The sequence below is a fragment of the Cebus imitator genome, unplaced genomic scaffold (genome assembly GCF_001604975.1).
Source record: "Cebus imitator isolate Cc_AM_T3 unplaced genomic scaffold, Cebus_imitator-1.0 Scaffold650, whole genome shotgun sequence".
NCBI lineage: Eukaryota > Metazoa > Chordata > Mammalia > Primates > Cebidae > Cebus > Cebus imitator.
This window is the reverse complement of record NW_016107965.1, coordinates 224301-242505: the sequence shown is the minus strand read 5'-3', so window position 1 is coordinate 242505 and position 18205 is coordinate 224301. Positions and strand designations below refer to the sequence as shown.

General features: G+C 42.6%; 3 protein-coding genes across 4 annotated transcripts in view; 1 reads left to right on the top strand and 2 right to left on the bottom strand.

Annotated features, from left to right (window-relative positions):
• Positions 1-2985, bottom strand: part of POLG2 (DNA polymerase gamma 2, accessory subunit) — a 19897-nt gene extending 16912 nt beyond the window's left edge. Inside the window, exon 1 of the mRNA XM_017517849.2 lies at positions 1266-2985. Within this exon, the coding sequence (XP_017373338.1) occupies positions 1266-1827 (562 nt within the window). The 5' untranslated portion in view covers positions 1828-2985. The remainder of the gene's footprint in view (positions 1-1265) is intronic.
• Positions 2986-3135: 150 nt separating this feature from the next.
• Positions 3136-11263, bottom strand: DDX5 (DEAD-box helicase 5). Its single transcript, XM_017517848.2, has 13 exons — positions 10978-11263; positions 9592-9757; positions 9120-9216; positions 8884-9017; positions 8701-8766; positions 8320-8461; positions 8074-8234; positions 7813-7985; positions 7287-7397; positions 7000-7061; positions 6849-6908; positions 5382-5606; positions 3136-5173 (listed from the first exon to the last, which is right to left on the bottom strand). The coding sequence occupies exons 1-13, from the start codon at positions 11019-11021 to the stop codon at positions 4770-4772; spliced, it is 1845 nt and encodes a 614-aa protein (XP_017373337.1). The 5' UTR covers positions 11022-11263; the 3' UTR covers positions 3136-4769.
• A 365-nt stretch (positions 11264-11628) lies between these two features.
• CEP95 (centrosomal protein 95) overlaps positions 11629-18205 on the top strand; it is a 37335-nt gene continuing 30758 nt past the window's right edge. For both annotated transcript variants that reach the window (XM_017517845.2, XM_017517846.2), the window contains exons 1-3: positions 11629-11999; positions 13445-13573; positions 15015-15122. In XM_017517845.2, coding sequence (XP_017373334.1) covers positions 11981-11999; positions 13445-13573; positions 15015-15122 — 256 coding nt within the window. In that variant the 5' untranslated portion in view covers positions 11629-11980. The remainder of the gene's footprint in view (positions 12000-13444; positions 13574-15014; positions 15123-18205) is intronic.

The window sequence follows — 18205 nt, the reverse complement described above, 5'->3', positions numbered from 1 at the left end:
GGTTTCACCATGTTGACCAGGATGGTCTCGATCTCTTGACCTCGTGATCCACCCGCCTCGGCCTCCCAAAGTGCTGGGATTACAGGCTTGAGCTACCGTGCCCGGCCTCTAGGCCCTTTCAATGAAGAAAGTTAGGAAATACATATTTTTAAAAACATGAGGCTGGGCACTGTGGCTCACACCTGTAATCTCAGCGCTTTGGGAGGCCAAGACGGGTGGATTGCTTGAGCCCAGGAGTTCAAGACCAGCCTGAACAACATGGCAAAACCTCATCTCTACAAAACATACAAAAATTACCCGGGCGTGGTGGCATGCGCCTGTAGTGCCAGCTACCTGGGAGGCTAAGGTGGGAGGTTCACTTGAGCCCGGGGGGTAGAGGCTGCAGTAAGCCATGATAACACCACTGCACTCAAGTCTGGGTGACAGTGAGACCCTGTCTCAAAAACAAAAACACGAGTTTATACCGATATTCAATTTTAACTTACCAATTCATATTTAACGTTAGTTTACACATACCTTCTTTTATATTTATTACCTCTTCTTTTACAATGAAAATCTTGGTTCCTAATAACACTAACCCCATTTTCTTTCTTTCTTTTTTTTTTTTCTGAGACGGAGTTTTGCTCTTGTCGCCCAGGCTGGAGTTTAGTGGCGGGATCTCACCTCACTGCAACGTCCCCCTGTCGGGTTCAAGTGAATCTCCTGCCTCAGCCTACCAAGTAGCTGAGGATTACAGGCGCTCACCATCACACCCGGCTAATTTCTGTATTTTTAGTAGAGACGGGGTTTCACCATGTGGGCCAAGACTGGTCTCTAACTCCTGATCTCAGGTGATCTGTCCGCCTAAGCTTCCCAAACTGCTGGGAATACAGGCGTGAGCCACCGCGCCCGGCCTTGATTTATTCTATAACATACATTAAATAGTTTCAGAATTATAACTCCAACATTTCTACTTAGAATAAATCTAAGAAAAGTTCAAAATGTCTTTGTAGTTCCTTATGCACTCATACTACATGGCAGTAAATGACAGCACTGTGTTCAAAAGTTGCCCCGTGAAATTGAGACTTCCCAGATCCTTCGGACAGATTCTCTGAGGACCAGTTTTCTCCAAGGGAGAGCACTGTTAATCTACTCGACTACTAGTTAGGAGAACTAGCTAACTTCCTTTGCATGGGAATAAAGGACCAGCTGCAATCCCCAAGACCCAGCAAGAATGCCTCGCTTTTCCACCCGACACTTGTTTTGAATGAAATCGTGAAGCATACCGTGAAGAAGGTTCTGCCGTAGTTTCCCAGAAGTTTTTAATACGTTCTCAAGAAATGCTACTAGCTGTTCCTTACTCAGCTCTTTGTCTTGCAAGATTTCGCGTAGAGTTTCTGCAGACACTAACCTGAAGCCACTGTCCCCGGGCAGCGAAGGGCCTGGTTCGTGGTGGAGGGCGTCCACCGGGAAGACCTGCTCCCTGAACACCACCACCGAGGTCCACCATTCTGCGGCCAGGTTCTTCCGCAACTCTACGCCCAAGGGTCCAAAGCCGGGGTGGCACCCGCTCAGAAGAGAATCCCGGCTATGCTGCTGCCTGCTTCCACTTAGGAAATGCCTTCTCTGACAGATCTCTAACAGTGCCTCGCCTCCCTCTCCAGATTCGGGGGCTTCTGGGTGCTCGCCGTTCCCCTGGAGTTCCGCGTGCGACCTCGGGTGCCCTCCGTGGGGGCTACTCCTTTCCGTCAACAGCTCCGGCTGCCCAGCATCTACTCGACCCCCAAACCCAGACAACAGGCACCTGCAGACCTTATGACAGGCCCTGACAGATACAAGAGAGCGCATCTCCCTTAGAAGTTAAAGAGCACTCTCTCCCATCAGCCAGCGGCTCCCAATAAGCCGCCACCACCGTTAACAGAACCCAGGGAGGTCAGAGCGCAGGCGCGACGACGAAGAGCGTGCTTGCGGGCAGCAGGCCCCACCCCGGAAGCGCATCACTACGTTCCGGCCGCGGCCATCCCCCGCCCACCATGGCGGACGCCGGTCCGGATGGTTCTTTAATTTGCCGTTCTCCTCCTCGAGCCTCTCTCCTCATACTCCCAATTGCTAGTATTTCTGTCCTCGTAAGCACCAATAATGGTTATCCCCACCTATTTATAACTGCCATAGCCACTTAGGTCAGCTTCACCTTCCTTCCCCAGTTTGGCAATCCAGAAAATTAAAATATTTCCGTGTTATCCAGACCATCTATACATACATCTCGATCTGAAAGCACTTCACCTTGAAGCATATACAAATGATTTGGGCAACATCAAATTTGGCATTTCTTAAAGAGTTTTAGTCCTCCACTGTGGTTTACAAGCCCAGGCCTTGACTCTTAAGCAAATGCCGCCCCCTGGAGGCCCGTGCCTAACCCCAGAGCCGTTGTCTTGCTTAAGCACCCAGGCTGCGGTGGGGCTTTGGGACAGGGGTAGTCCCAAAGCCCCACTTTATTGCAGTGGCTTGACAAAGGCAGTCCCCAGGCAGCATCTGCCTCACCTGGAAATGCACGAGAAATAAACCAATGGGCACAGACACGTCTTAAGCCCTCTTGGTGATGCACAGAAAACCATTAACATATCTGCGATTTCTTCCAGGGCCCCCTTCTACAGGATCATCAAAACAATGAGACTTGTGACTTTTTTTTCAAAGACCCATGATTACATCACAGGTTTCTGACTTTACAATTTCTACTTAAATAGGGAAGAACTGCCCAGAAAGTGGAAAGGTTGTATACCCAGACTAAGGAAGAAATTTGATTCCAAAGCCCATGATTTCTTATACCAGTTTCACTTACAGAAACCTTTAAAGATATTTCACTAGACTACCAAACTACCATTTGATTAAGAGTGGGTAACAGCTTAGCAGTTGAGTTAATATAGCTTAGCAGTAAAGTATTTTTTATCATTAGTAAAGTGCCGTACCAGGTTCGGGAAACAGTTCTTTACAAGTGTGTACAGGGTTTAAAAAGAGGCAAGCTAGAAAGTGAAACAGTATTGCTGGAAAGCAAATATAGTAATTAGCTGCAAAGCTGGGTACTACTGCCAGGTGTTTTCCACTTTCAGGAACTCACACCAGGTAAGAGGCCTATACGCAAATAAATAAAAGAGAGAATGGGGAGAAAAATCACATTTATTAAGACAACCACAGGCTGGACACAACACACATGCTAAAAAGTGGACTGTCTTTTAAAACTTCAAAGGTAAATAGGTAAATGTTTTCCACAGTCCCACAAATCATTTCAGTGTTTACAAATTAAAAGGCCCACGGTTAGACATTAAACAGTAAAATATGTAATAAATGCTCCAACCTACCCGCCTCCCACAAAAGCTGCTTGTAAGTTTAAAACCATGAATTTGACTAACCATGCCACTGAAAACCATCCAGGTTACTAGAGGCTGAATTAGTTTTCAATGTCTAAGTTCTAGAAATATCACTCCCCATCCCAGACCTAGCAAAATCTAACTTTACATTTGACATAAGGCATTAACAATTAAAGCCTCAGTCCAATAATCAGAATTTAAATGAAGTGTCCTCGAGACCTCTCTTCTGGCAAGACACGTATCTCAGACTCTGGGAAAACATTCAGACCCATTTCTAGCTATCACTGAAATAAATGATCAGAAAGTTAGGTTGGTGAGCCAAAGTTAAATCTAAAGCTATCCCCTGGGTCTAGCAATAAACCCATGTTGAATCTAACATGAAAACTTGTATTCACTGTGCTTTTGGTTATGTTGCCTCCTGATTAGCCATTAATTTTAATGAGGTTTTTTCCTAGTGTTAGAGTATGAATAGACCTTACAGTTTGAAGATCTCTAGAATTCCCTGAATTATTGGAAAGACATTCATGACTCCCAGTGTGACTAAAGTGAAAAGAGCCCCAGGGAGCCTGTGAAAACGAGAATCTACAAGCAACCTGCACTAAGGACATTGTGCAAATTCAATCAAGGAGACTCAGGCTTAGCTCTTGGTCATCTTAAAGGACTAACGTCTTTCCCAGGTTCATTCAACATTTCAGTAATTCACAGTATAGCCAAGAGCATGAATATAAATCTCGTGAAAACGCCAGTTATTTGGAGTTTTTTAAATTATAAATCTGCAAAACAAAGTCATCCACGTTCTCACATTATACAGATGACTTTGTATCTATTTTACTATTTTCTCATTTAACCATACTAGCAAATAAGGAACAGAATATTAAATGACTCCCCTGACGTTGGGAGCTAACAAAGCTTTTATCCAATTTATCCATAATTAAAAATTCACCTAAATTAATTCATTTTGACTCCAGCAATATGAATAGCTCATTGTAAAGAAGGGCCTTCTGATTCCCCACCGCCTCCCAAATTAAAAAGGAGCAGTCATTTGTTTTCATGATTAAAAAAAATCATCTAAGCAAAGTTTACATGACATATGTAAAATAAAGTACAATTTCCACTTAATTCAGTCTTCAAATATTTTTTATTGGAAGGCCATGCATTGCCTTCATTTATTGTATTTCAAATCACTGTACATTTACTTTTGTGAAAACACTGCCTGCATTTTCTAGTACAAAAAAAACCTAAAAATTGTTTCAGGAATGTAGAGAAATATCCAACTTAAATAGCGAAAAAGTGCACCATAATTACTGCTGCACTGCAGTCATTTCTGCAATTCCCATGTTTCTTAAATAACTATCATCTTGTCTGATAACACACAATATAAAGAGCAATTATGAAAAACAGACATTTACATATGCTTCTAAAGTCTTATTGAGAATATCCTGTTGGCATTGGATAACCAATCATAGGTGCAGCTGCAGTAGCAGGATATGCATATGCCTGTTGGTTCATACCATTGTGCATATTTGGAACATTACTTCCGTATTGCTGAGTGCTATCATAACCATTCTGGTAAGTCCCTGTTGGATTACCAGTCCTAAAACTGGTCTGTATACCAGCAGACACAAAATTACTTCCAAAGCTCCCATTGGTGTAATTTGCAGCACTGTAAACACCATTCTGAGTTTTTGCCCCAAAATCTCTTTTAAGCAGGCTAGAGTAACCTCTGTCATAATTTTCCCTGTCTCTAAAGGTATTAAATCCACCCCTTTTGCCCGCAGAGTATCTGTCTCGACGGTCATCCTTCATGCCTCCTCTACCCCTGGAACGACCTGTCAAGAAAACAATTGCAAATTGATCAATTATGTCTATGACACAAGTAACTGCGGACAGAAAGAATTATCTATTCATTGTAGGTTTGAAATGCGTTTTACAAGTTTTCACATTCAAGGTTTTACTCACCCTCCAATACCACTTAAATGGATTTGTAGACAATGATGTGACTCATAACTACCAACATTTCCTATCAGTCATCCTTACCTGAACCTCTGTCTTCGACCAACTGAAGCAACTTGGGATTAATTGCTTGATTAGCTTCACGAAGCACAGAGATAAGGTCGCTCACTTGCTTTATGTTATTAGGTGTAAAGAAAGTGTATGCTGTGCCTGTTTTGGTACTGCGAGCAGTTCTTCCAATTCGATGAATATAATCCTCTGAGGAGTTAGGGTAGTCATAATTGATGACAAATTTCACATCTTCCACATCTGTAAGGTGTTGCAGTGTGGCAAAATAGCAATGTACGGAGTTTTGCACACCACAACAGCCAGACCAAAAATAAAAAGTTAGACAATTGTATTCCCAAGAAGGTACGGGCTGCAAAAAATACAGTTAAAATGGTTATCCATTCCCTGTAGGAATACCATTTGAGATTGAAAAAAGAAAAAAAAGCACATGTCATCTGTGTTAAGTCTTCACCCACCCAATGACAGACCCTGTCAAAAGGAATGTGTATTCCCTAGCACATTCCCAAATCAGCAAGTTCCCTTACAGATCATCAAGTGACATCTGAATGCTTCTGCGCAGTAGGGCCACTTAAAGTTTCACAGCAACCTCTTCATGTGCTCATTTTGAGGACCTTGAAACAAAAAAATGTACAAGGTCCTTTGCATTACACATTTATCAGAAGTTCAAAATTCTCTGGCCACACTGCTTGTCTTGCCAAGACCTTACAACCGCAGCTGCAAGAAAACATACCTGTCCCCCAAAAGTTGTTTTTATGCACTGTGTCTCGTCTAGGCAAGCGCTTCGAAGAAGCCAGGATTCACTTGAGAATGTGTCTCTCTCTGGCAGGTCTCGACATGACGACTACTGTGTAGGTGAGGGAGGAACTTTCAAAGCACTTTCTTTTCCCACTGACTTAAGTGTGAGAAGTTGCTCCTGCTCTACATCTCATGTGCCAGTACTCACCAATTTGTAAAAGGCTTTAGTACCTTTTAAAGCTGCTCTCTCCATTTCAAACTTGAACAAAAATTTCATTGAACATTGAAGTTTGGAAATATTTCTTCGACATTTCAGCAAACTCACTGAAACTCAAAGACCCACAGATCACAGTGAACAGTTTGAAACAATGCTGTACCATGGCAGTCATGCAAAGCATGGGACAGAAGAAATACCACGGCAGTGAACTGTGAGGATAACTTCCTTATTTTCCCTCGGAGAGAACAGTTTACGGGGCAGAGGTGGTATGTTCTGCCTTTTGAAGATTACTGGCACACGTTCAGCTTTTCACCTCTCTAATCGACTGGAAGCAGCCAGCCGATCACTAGTCCTCCATCCCCCTCGAGTCCTCCGATTGTCATGCCTAGGCCTTGCCACAAAGACTGCACCTTTATGTGAAAAAAAACTTAGAAAAAATGCAGAGGTTAAAGAAAGCAATAAACTTTCTTTAAAAAAGTTAAATGGAGATCTTCTGGGAAACCAAGCCATGAATGCGAGTTTGTACTAACCTAGCCCTCTGGAGGCCACATCTGTAGCAATCAGAATAGGAGCTTTTCCATGTTTGAATTCTACAAAAAGGAAGGCATACAGATGATCAATTATCTGAGCAGAATTCTAGCTAGATTAAGGAAGGGGAAAAGCTTCATTTGAAATATTTACCATTTAGAACCCAGTCACGCTCTTGTTGACTCTTGTCACCATGGATACCCATGGCAGGCCACCTAAGTCAAAAGACAAGTTGCATTATTAAACTCACATTGAAAACCTCAAGACTCAACTGCTTAATCACTTTATTCACAGATCTCTTTAATTTCACCAACAAGTAACATACATCGTTTTACCTATACTATCGGATATGAAACTTAAATCAACTGTTCCTGATCCAACTTTGCCCTTCCTAAGCTCAGTTCTAATAAATCTGCTTCGATGCAGGAGCCCACACATACCCATCTCTCCTCATTTTTCTGGTAAGCTCATCACATCTTCTTTTGGTCTCAACAAAAACAATGGTTTTATTCTCCTTCTCACTCATGATCTCTTCCATTAGACGAATAAGTCTAGTAAAACAGAAAAAGGAAAATTCTTTTTTTTTTTTTTTAATTTACCCTCCCCTGGAAAATCCTGAGTTTTAAAAGACCATCGCTATGGCCACACATTTACGGTCAGCAAAACATTAGGTTTAATTTACATGGCTGAAAGTCAAAGAAGAAACACCTGCTAACCCAAGCAGTTAACAAGTAGTTGGACCTTTGGTCCTTAAGTCAACGAAGGAACACAAGAATTTCTTCCATAGGAATGCTATAAATGATGACAGTCAATTATTTGAAGGATTCAAGAGATTTTCAAAAGGATTAATAGGCTAACACTATAATGAAGTAGATCACACCAACTGAAATAACCTAACAACATCAATAATCTCTCAATTTTACAGCGAACTTGTTAGCAAACATAGCAGAGTTAATTAAAACTTACTTTTCATCCTTTTCTACATCATGACACACATCCACAATCTGAAGAATGTTGTGGTTTGCACTCAGTTCAAGGGCACCAATGTTTATATGAATATAGTCTTTCAGAAAATCTTCAGCAAGCTGTCTTACTTCTTTTGGCCAAGTCGCACTCCACATTAGAGTTTGCCTATCAGGCTAATGGATTGGAGTGGGGTAGAATTAGCATCGGACTTAAAAGCCAAAACAGAATTGAATTTGAGCACATATTTAGAAGGACACTTACTCTTATCTGATCCACAATCTTCCTTATTTGGGGTTCAAAGCCCATATCAAGCATTCTATCTGCTTCATCAAGGACAAGGTAGGTGGTTCTTCTCAGATTGGTCTTCCCACACTCTAAAAAGTCAATCAGCCTTCCAGGTGTTGCAATACAGATTTCCACGCCTTTAATTGTTAAACACACAACTGTAACTACAATACCCAGGATATTTAGCACCTACTAACAAATAAAACCCTTTTCATTATCTACCTCTTTCCAAATCACGTATTTGTGGTCCCTTGGGAGCACCACCATAGATACAAGTAGACTTCAAGCGACACGCTCTACAATATTCAGCAGCTACTTGCTGCACCTGTTGGGCCAGTTCCCGAGTTGGTGCCAGCACCAAACACTAAGGAAAGAGAAACAACTTTCAGCACAAACTTGGATACTAGTTTTAAACTAACTTTTAACTACTAACTTATGCTTGCAGATCCTTTCTAAATATGTGTTGTCCAATACCCAAAGCAGCTTCAACTAAATAAGGTGAGCTAACCTCTATATAAAACCACCACAAATGATTGTTTTTTGCTATGCAGTCTAGAAATCTATACGTTATGCTTTAATCAAAAGATAAAAATATATACTTACAATAGGCCCATCGCCTCTCTCTAGGAATGGCTGATGATTGATGTGGACAATGGCAGGAAGCAAATACTATATTGGGTGAAGGTGGAAACAAAAAAAATTATATTAAAATATTCCAGTTTTTAAATTACCATTCCATTTTTTTTTGCATATATCAGATCAACTCAAGAGTTCCCTCAAACTTACAGACAATGTTTTCCCAGATCCAGTCTGTGCTACTCCAACCATATCCAATCCACTTAGAGCAACTGGCCATCCCTGAGCTTGAATAGCAGTAGGCTCAGTAAAGTTCTGTCTTGCAATAACATCCATGACATTTGCTACAGTGACAGATATTTAGTAAAAATTAGTAATGACAAGTAAAAGAGGGGGTGGGTGGGAACAAAAGCCCAGTGGTAGGTAGAACTGAAAACTAGAATTACCAGGGAAATTGGCTTCATAAAAATTTAGAACTGGTTTCGGGCAGTTGTGACCTCTAACTGTAATCTCCTTGCTTCTTCTGTATGTTTCCACCTCTTGCTGCAAAAACAAATTGTCACAGTCTTAAAGTTCATGGCAACCACCCCTAGCTAAATGTAACTGGTAAGCCCCTAAATTCGTAATTGAGTAACTAAATTAGCTTTCGTTTTTATCTTGCCCACATATGAAAACACTATATGGCAAAAGAACAGTTTATTATGTTATTCTCAGCTTAATTAAGTAAAAAAAAATTAAAAAAAAAAAAAAAACCCCAAAGCCACCTATTTCCAAAAGTGAGTCACAACCTTCCCAATTATGAAGTCAAAAAATGTAACTCAACCAAAATTGAATCATTTGCAAAACACCTGCCAGATTTTCATTTACTAGAATCCATTACTCAGTTACAGCCTGATGAACACACATGAATTTACTCACTGCTGTGCGCCTAGCCAAATCAGGGTGCTCCTGATAAAAATTCTTCTCAAATTTGGGCAGCTCATCAAGGTTCCACTTCTTTTTAACTAGTTTCTCCCCAGGGTTTCCAAACTTCTTTCCAGATAAAGGCCCTGCCCTGCTTCCTCCAAATCGAGGTGCACCAAACCTGAAATGAAGAAAAAACGTTATTCACATTTTCAAATACCTAAATACAGGCTTCTGTACAGATTTGTTTACCATCCCTTGACACAAGCTACAGATGACTGAAAAACGACCTCAAGAGGTTTAGTAAACCTAGCACTGTCCTTAGTGGTAGTCTTTCTCCTACCAACAATTAACATTTCTAGTAGTCCCAAGTACACATTACTTAGGCCATGTAAACAGCCCGGGATTTATCAAGTCGGAAACTTGCCGCCCAGATGCCATAATTTCGGATACACACCACTTCTCGTGGTTACTATAATCTTCCCCACCAGTCTAACAATTAAGTATCAAGAACAACAAGGATACACGAACCGAAGAGCATCCCAACGATGTTACTTATATGGCCGTTTTCAAGCCAAAGAGCTTTGGAGGTAAGAATCGAGACAGTACAGACAGAGAGACCAGAACAAGGGTTTTCTCGCAAACACCTCTGCTAGCAAACCGAGGTGGGGGGACGCCGCGGTAGAGCTCCCGATCAACGAATCAAAATTATATAATGCAGGAAAAAAGAAAAGGAGGAGCCGGCGATTACCGGGGGAGGAGTCCCGGCCCGGGCGGAGCCGGCCGGGCGGCGTTCCCGCTGGGGCGGCGCTTCCCCCTTTGTCTCGCATTTCTCTCTGCGCCACATTTTCTCGACGCTGCCATTTTGAGCTCCTCCGCCGGGCGGGGTAACAAAGGCGCCGCCGCCATGTCCGAGGCCGGCATTTTGTACCCGAGACTCAGACACATGGCTGATGCCGGCACTGCCGACCGCCCTCCTACCCCCACAGCATCAGTGGCTTTGGAAGTGGTCCTCTCGCTCCCACAGAATACCCGGCCACCCCAAAAACACCTCCCGAAAAGCAGAATCTAACAGCTGCTACTTGGTCCTATTCGAGGCGTCGTGCCTTCCTTCGCACAATACGCTCCCTGAGAATTCCTCCAACAGCTAGCTATCAAATGGCAGCGGCCCCGACGGCTTCCTAATCCCCACACAAAAAGTGAGCTTAAGGACACTACGCCGGTAAATCTCTCCCAATCACTGTTACGTGATTATCAAAATGGCGCAAGTCTTTGAGAGACGAGGCCCCAGGACAGTCCGGAAAGGCCGAGTCCGAGTCCCCAAGTCCCCGCCGGCCGCCACCCTCACCCGCCCTCCCATCCCCCACCCGCTAGGCCTGACAGCTCGGCTTCCACACTCACCCTCGATCCCGACCGCGATCTCGGTCACTCGAATAACCTGACATGGCGTCAATGGTTGCGGTTGGCGGGGAACGAAGTACAGAGAAAAGGGTGCGACGAGACGCTGGAAATGGCCTCGACAACGGCGAAGCCTTGCGGGGGCGGCAGCGGAGGAGGAACAGCGATGACACAAGCCGGAGCTGCACGCCCAGAGACCGGTGAAAATGAATGAGGTGCCGGCCGCTTTCCGGCAGCCGCTTTTATAGTCTGGACCGCCTCCTACGCCGCAAGGAATGCTGGGATCTGCTCTATGACCTAATCGCCCCGCCCCTCGCGCAGAAGCCGCAGCGCCAGCCGGCGCTCCGGGGTCGCCCAGGGCCCATCCACCACAGGGATGCGTCATTGTGCACTCCTTTGACCTCACCTTCTTCTCGTCTTTTCACACCTCAAACAAGCCACCCCGCCCTTTCCCAGGCCCAGCCAGATGATAAAACAGCCAGCCCAGACCAGCCAACCCTCCTCATTCGGAGATGTTTATGTCTCCAAAGAGCCCTCACGCCCGTAACCAAATGGCAGGCGGGGACTGGCGTGTCACGTGACTGTACCACCCCGCCCACCGGTCAGCGGGCCGCACTACTTCTCCGTTGACGTCGGCGGAGGGATACCTAACGAAATAGCTCACCGGAAGTGCGCTCCCAACGCCCCAGGACCCGCCTGGGCCGCCAGCTGACTTGGATCGTCGGACCCACGGGTCTGACAATCATCTACCGGGTTCTGGCCGGCGGAGAATGGTCTCTAAACTCCGCAAACCGCTCCCCTGGCACGTGCTGTGAAAGGAAGTGCTCCTCTGTGACCAATAAGCGGCGAGCAGCCCTTTTGATGTCCCTCCCTCTTTCACGCCTCCTTCCCTGCGCTTGGGTTCGTTCGCCCGCCTCCCAGCGTCGGGTCTGTGTGGATAGGCTCTTCCAGGACACCGTAGCCTGCCTGGCGGTGTCGGAGTCCGGGGGCGTACTGCGTCCAAGACATGGCTTGCTCGGAGGCTGGTGAGTGTCGACCTGGGGTCCCGTTTGGTGTAGACTGAGGCCGTCCAGCTTCAGGGAGGCCTTGGGCTGGCCGGGACTGGGTCTAGGCGGGACTCGTGACTGTCAGACGCCGCGTCGCGGTGGCGGAGTCTCTGGATAGGGTCTCTCAGCTTTTGTCCTTCGCTTTGAGGCTGTGGAACGGTGATAGGTGGTGGGAGAGAGAGAGGCACTGGGGCGAGCCTGGTAGCACACTCGGGTCCTGGGTGCAAAAAGAGCAACCAGAAGGGTCGTCCCCGGACTTGTCCTTCTGTGTCTGGCCGCTGTCCGTGTGCTCTCCGCCCTTGCACTGTGGGCCCTGAGGTCGTACCTACTTTTGTATTGGCCTTTAAAGGAACAGCACCTTAAGATTTGTTGATGCCCATGTCGAAGTAGAATAGTGGTGCTTTTTTCTCTTCAGTGGCCTCTAAAGTCATGAGCTTTGTCAAGCACCGCTTTTGAAAAGCGAATTTGGTTGTCTAGGACGCTTTCATCCTTTTCGCCAGGACTGCTTACAAACCAGTTGTCACGGTTTGGCCAACTGTGAGAAATGGGCGTGGGGAGGAGGATTATGTGCATGGAAGATACACACACTCACTTGTTTCCAGAACGTTGTGTACAGAATATTGTGGAGACGTTTGTTTCTAGTACCGAAGGAAAGTGCTTTCCTATCAATCGCCAGGCATTTCAGGGAACAAGTATTTTAAGCTAAGTTACTTTTGGTAGAGAAACCGTTAAACTTTGCAAACCCCAGCTATATCTGGGGGAGGGGAGTCTGGAGCACAGGAAAGGTCAACAGTATTGATAATTCTGTGTTTAGGGATGTTTTCATGTACCTCCATATTTTCTTTCATCTAGATCAGCATAATAAAAAAGAAAAACTTATAAATGTATTAGTGTTGATACTGTCATTATACCAGTTCTTAATAGCCTAAGTTTAATCACCACGTGTTCGGGCACTGGAGAAATCCTCACTTGCACAGGATAATTGGGGAAACACACGACCAATACTATTGGGAGTTTGAAGCAACATCCATTAATGAGTTTCTAGTAACCTCGGATTATCATTAAACTGTTTATGACACAGTATTCTCCTTTACTTGTAAATATGTTTTAACTAAAAACACCCATGTAATACTTATTTAACTTAAGATTTAGGCTGCAACAGTAGCAGTTAAATTTGCATTATATAGTTTTGGCTATATAGAAGTTACAGCACTCTGGAAGTCATTCCAAGAAATTAAATACATCTTTTCAAAAATCATGCCTTAGAAGAGTTTTTGAAATTCTGTAACAATCAAATTCCTTATCTTCTACAAAGTTCAGTGTCTGTTTTTTTGGGGGGAGGGGCATGGTGGTTGGATTTTTTTAAATGTGTGATTTTTTTCTGGTGGTTTTTAAGACTGATCTTTTCCTCTTTTTCCCAACAGAGTGGGTAACCATTGCCAATAACCTTCTTTTTAAGTGTCACATACATCTGAGAATACGTGAACTTGAAGACTGTGATGCTAATGTTTTTATTGCCCTTTATCAGTCTATTTTGGGAGAAAAGGTACCAGGTAAGAATACTAAAAGGAGTAATTTTGCCTGTATCTTACGTCAAAAGTTTTTGGTCCTTTAGAGGCTTTGGTATTTATAAAATTTCACTTTCTCTTTGCCTACATCTTTATTTTAATGTTGTATATTAAATTGTATTTAATTTTGTATATTATATAATTTAAATATTTCTTAAGGAATACCCGATGGAACCCACTTATAATAATGGCCTTGAGCAGATCTGTTTGAGGGCTCTTGATAATCACAGCTTAATCCAATCATGCCTAATGCCTTGTGAAAGTCACATCCTTTCTGTAAATGTACCTTCATCTAAAATTGAGTGGAACTTCGGAATTTGTTGGATCCTGTTACTTAACCAGTACTAGGGATAAGAATTGATGTTTGTACCTGATGTACCTAATTTCCCAGGACAGTTAAGCACATATGCCTTTTCATCTTGCTCATCATCTCACTTTGTTCAAGACCACGGTGGTCTCCAACTCCTGAGCTTAAGTGATCCTCCTGTGTCCACCTCCCAAAGTGATAGGATTACAGGCATGAGCCACCACACCCAGCCTGTGCTGGCCTTTTAAATCTAGATACCAGTACTTCTAGTTGGGTATTTAAAAGGACTTACAATGGCCAGGTGTGGTGGCTAACGCGTGTAATCGTAGCACTTTAGGAGGCTGATCACTTGAGGTGGGTGGATCACCTGAAGCCAGAAGTTCCAGACCAGCCTGGCCTACATGGCAAAACCGCATCTCTGCTAAAAATAGAAAAATTGCCTGTAGTCCCAATTACTCGGGAGGCTGAGGCAAGAGAATTGCTTGAGCCTGGGAGGTGGAGGTTACAATGAGTCGAGATCATGCCACTGCACTCCAGCCTGGGCAACAGAGGGAGACCCTGTCTCAATAAATAAATAAACGTACATATATGCATGTGTGTAAGAATCCTCCTTGAATGCCTGCTGTGTGGTGTGTCTGTCTGTCTGTCTGTCTGTCTCTCTCTCACTCACTCAGTCACTCACTCACTCTCACTCTTTCTTTCCCTCCCCCCCCCCCCACAGTTATGGGTTAAAGTCTCTTGTCTGGCCTCCCTTACTAGGCTATTAGCATCTCTTTGAATTTAGGGGCCACTTTACCTTCCTTAGCATGGTGATTCTTGTAGAGCATGTTTATGTATATATGTATATGTATGTATATATAGGTTGGGTGTAATATTTAACTATATTTAACCAGTCTATATCCAACATTGATAAATCAGCTTAATCAGTAAATAACCAAAGATTCTGTTGTGTAGAGTTCAGGATTTATGAACTTTGTTTGTACTTTATAGCATGTTCTATTTGGGCAGAGCTTCCTTTTATAGCAGTTGAGCTTATTCAGTAGCCTAGTCAGAGACAATTCGATGAAAACTTGGCCTTTCATGGATACAAAATTCTGTGATTTCCCCACCCCCCCACAGACCTCATAGCTATTCCTGGGAGTCAAGAGGATGATGCACACAATGTACAAGCAGTAATTGATTCACTGGCCTTGGATTACCTGCAGGTCAGCTTGTCTCATATAACAGGTTGGTATATATTTAACTATCACATAATTATGCAGTTTATTAAAATAATTTAGTAAAACCATAGACATTGTTTACTTAACCAAATAAGTGAGCTTATGGAATAGACCAAATTGTAAGATTTTGCTAAGACAGTCAACTGATAAGAGGTCAGGTCCATACATGAGAACTTTTCTGGGAGGGCTGAACATTGATTTTATGATTGACCTGGGTCTGAAACATAAGTATCCTAGCTGGTAATTTGAAGTATTTTTATTTTTTTTATTTTTTAAAGACGTGGTTTCACCATATTGGCCAGGCTGGTGTTGAACTCCCGACCTCAGGTGATCCACCCTCCTTGGCCTCCAAAGTGTTTGGATTACAGGCATGAGCCACCACACCCGACCTGAAGTATGTTTTTTGTTTTTATGTTACGTTGTTTTGTATATTTTTATTTTATTTATTTATTTATTGAGATGGGGGTTTCACCATGTTGGTCAGGCTGTTCTCGAACTCCTGACCTCAGGTTATCTGCCTGCCTTGGCCTCCCAAAGTGCTGGGATTCCAGGTGTGAGCCACCACTCCTGGTCTGTATTTTAATTTTTTGAGACAGAGTCTCACTCAGTTGCCCAGGCTGGAGTGGAGTGGCATAATCACAGCTCACTGCAGCCGCAACCTCCTAAGCTCAGGTGATCTCTCACCTCAGCCTCCCGGGTAGCTGGGAGTACAGGTGTGTACCACCATGCCTGGCTAATTTTTTTGCCTTCTTTGTAAAGACAGAGTTTTGCCATTTGCCCAGGCTGGTCTGGAACTCCTGGGCTCAGGTGACTCACCTGGCTCAGCTTCTGAAATTGCTGGAACTACAGGCCTGAACCACTGTGCCTGGCCATGTTGTTTTATTTTAAAGCATAGTAATGCTGCTTGTTTGTGATAGCTAGAAATTAGAAACACCTAAATGTCTGTTAGCAGGGACTGGTTAAGTAAATCATGATAGCTGCATACAGTGGACTGCTCTGCAGCTGTAAAAGATGATTTGAATATGCTCTTTTGTGATTGAATGTTCCGTGTCGGGGGGAACGATTTCTAGCATATGTGATGTGAGAAAAATGTAGTATAATTATAATGGTAATGTGCAAAGTATGCTAGTGTTTGTAAAAACAAAGGTGTGGAGAAGATACTCAGTTGTTTGCAATCGGAAGGACTCTTCAGAAGCATATACTTGAAACTCGTAATACTGATTGCCACCAACAAAGGGAACCTCAGGGTTGCTGGACAAGGGTACAAGAACTTTCACTGTATAATTTTTGCAGTTTTTGAATTTTGAAACATTATCTATTCAAAAATTTTTTGCTGTAATTAAATCTCCAAAATAAAGTGGACTATGCTTCATTCTAAAACCAAGCATACCGAAATGTATTTATAAGTCTCTATGTTATATGTATTTAATTTATGTTTATCAATGAAAGATTATTCCAGTAAGTTATTTCAAGCTGATAAACAGCAGGAATCTTGAAGACATGGAACTATAATCATAAAAAGATTTCTACTGTTGATTTATTCTTTGATAGTTGTAAAAGGAGATAAACGTTAATCAGGCTAAGTCCTGATTTACATCCCTTTATTTAATAAAAGAACACAATGTTTGCAGAAAGAGTAAAATACTCTGTCTTAATCTTTTGAGTGTAGTTCTGGGTAAGTCAGTGGCTAAATCAGTTTGCAGATAATTTGAGGGATACTCCCATAGTTTCCCTCTCTTTTTGCAATTTGGAATTGCTTTATCACCCAAGTAGGACAAGTTCTGGTATTTGTGCTTGTTAAATATATTATAGCAAGGTGATAAACATATATATGTTTGTAAAACTTTAATGCAGAGCTGTCTTTGATGGATTACACCTACCCTGTGAAAAATTGTAAAACTGCTTACCTTCTAAAGAAGACTGCGAGGCAGCTTTCTATTCCTCGTATTCATGTAAAACAGTTTCTCCTACATTATGAAGCACTGCATTCTGGCTGGCAATCTAAATCGCTAGGTTGTCAGTGTACTCCCCATCCTAGAAACTGAAAAGTCTTGAGTATGCCCTTGGGATACACTTAAGTATTTTTTAGGCAGAAAAACATGCCCAAAACCAATGTTTTAAACAGAAAAAACTGTAAAAAATTGTCGTTACTAGTAGTAGTATAAAACGTCAAATCTCTGGTTTAGGTTTGTTTTGCATCTTTGCTGAGGTTATGAATGGCTAGATTATCCCAAATACCAATTTCTGCGCTATTTCTCCCTTACTGGTATGAACTCATGAGAATCCAGACATGAACTCCCAAAGGACAGTCAGAGTGTCACAAGAGTTAGGTTACATCCATACCTGAGGTTGATTTGGAGTCCATTTCTGGTGACATTAAATATGTCAAGTTTCCATGCTTTTTGCAAATCCATTTCTAGTCAACATTTCAACCTAAACGTTTATATTAAAAATCTGTTATGGAGCAGGAACTGTGCTAGGCACTGTGCTATAATCTATGATTGTGAATTATGAGTATGAAGTGGATATGGTAGGAGATATAGCTGTAGAGGTTGAGGATGGGGTGAGATTTAAAAAGGTTTTATATGCTGGGCTTACATTTCAGAAAGGGATCCAGAGACAGGATTTTAATCAGAAAAATGGTATGATCTACATAAAACGAGTTAACAAATATGGGGGGTGTGGTGGAAAACTTAGGAATTTCCGATGAAAACATCCCAACAAGTTTATTGGGTTTTTTGTTTTGTTTTGTTTTGATATTACTCTAGTGCTGTAATCTTCTGAACATACCACCATTTTAGAATAGGATACCACAATCAAAGTGTTCTCTCCTGCCGTTTTTTTCCACCAATCTAGTAAAGTTCTGTTTAGCTGCTTTATATTTTGGTATAAATCGTATTAGAGATGTTTTCTTAAGTCCAATTATCTTGCTTCTGCAAAAAAGGAAGGAATATGCCAGTGAATTATTAGATGCCATATTTAAAGCTTCCCTCTTTTTTTCTTCAAATATAATCAGGCAGCAGGAAATTGTTGTTTTTAATATTTATAATATAATTGTTTTGCCTATATTCTTTTTTTTTTTTTTTTTTT

Excerpts from the sequence above, each read along its gene's own strand:
- DDX5 (XM_017517848.2), bottom strand. The coding sequence starts at position 11,021 with ATGTCAGGTTATTCGAGTGACCGAGATCGCGGTCGGGATCGAGG. Across the intron at positions 9,758-10,977 it reads GATCGCGGTCGGGATCGAGG|GTTTGGTGCACCTCGATTTG; the intron begins GTGAGTGTGGAA and ends TCTTCATTTCAG. Across the intron at positions 7,398-7,812 it reads GATGTAGAAAAGGATGAAAA|ACTTATTCGTCTAATGGAAG; the intron begins GTAAGTTTTAAT and ends CTGTTTTACTAG.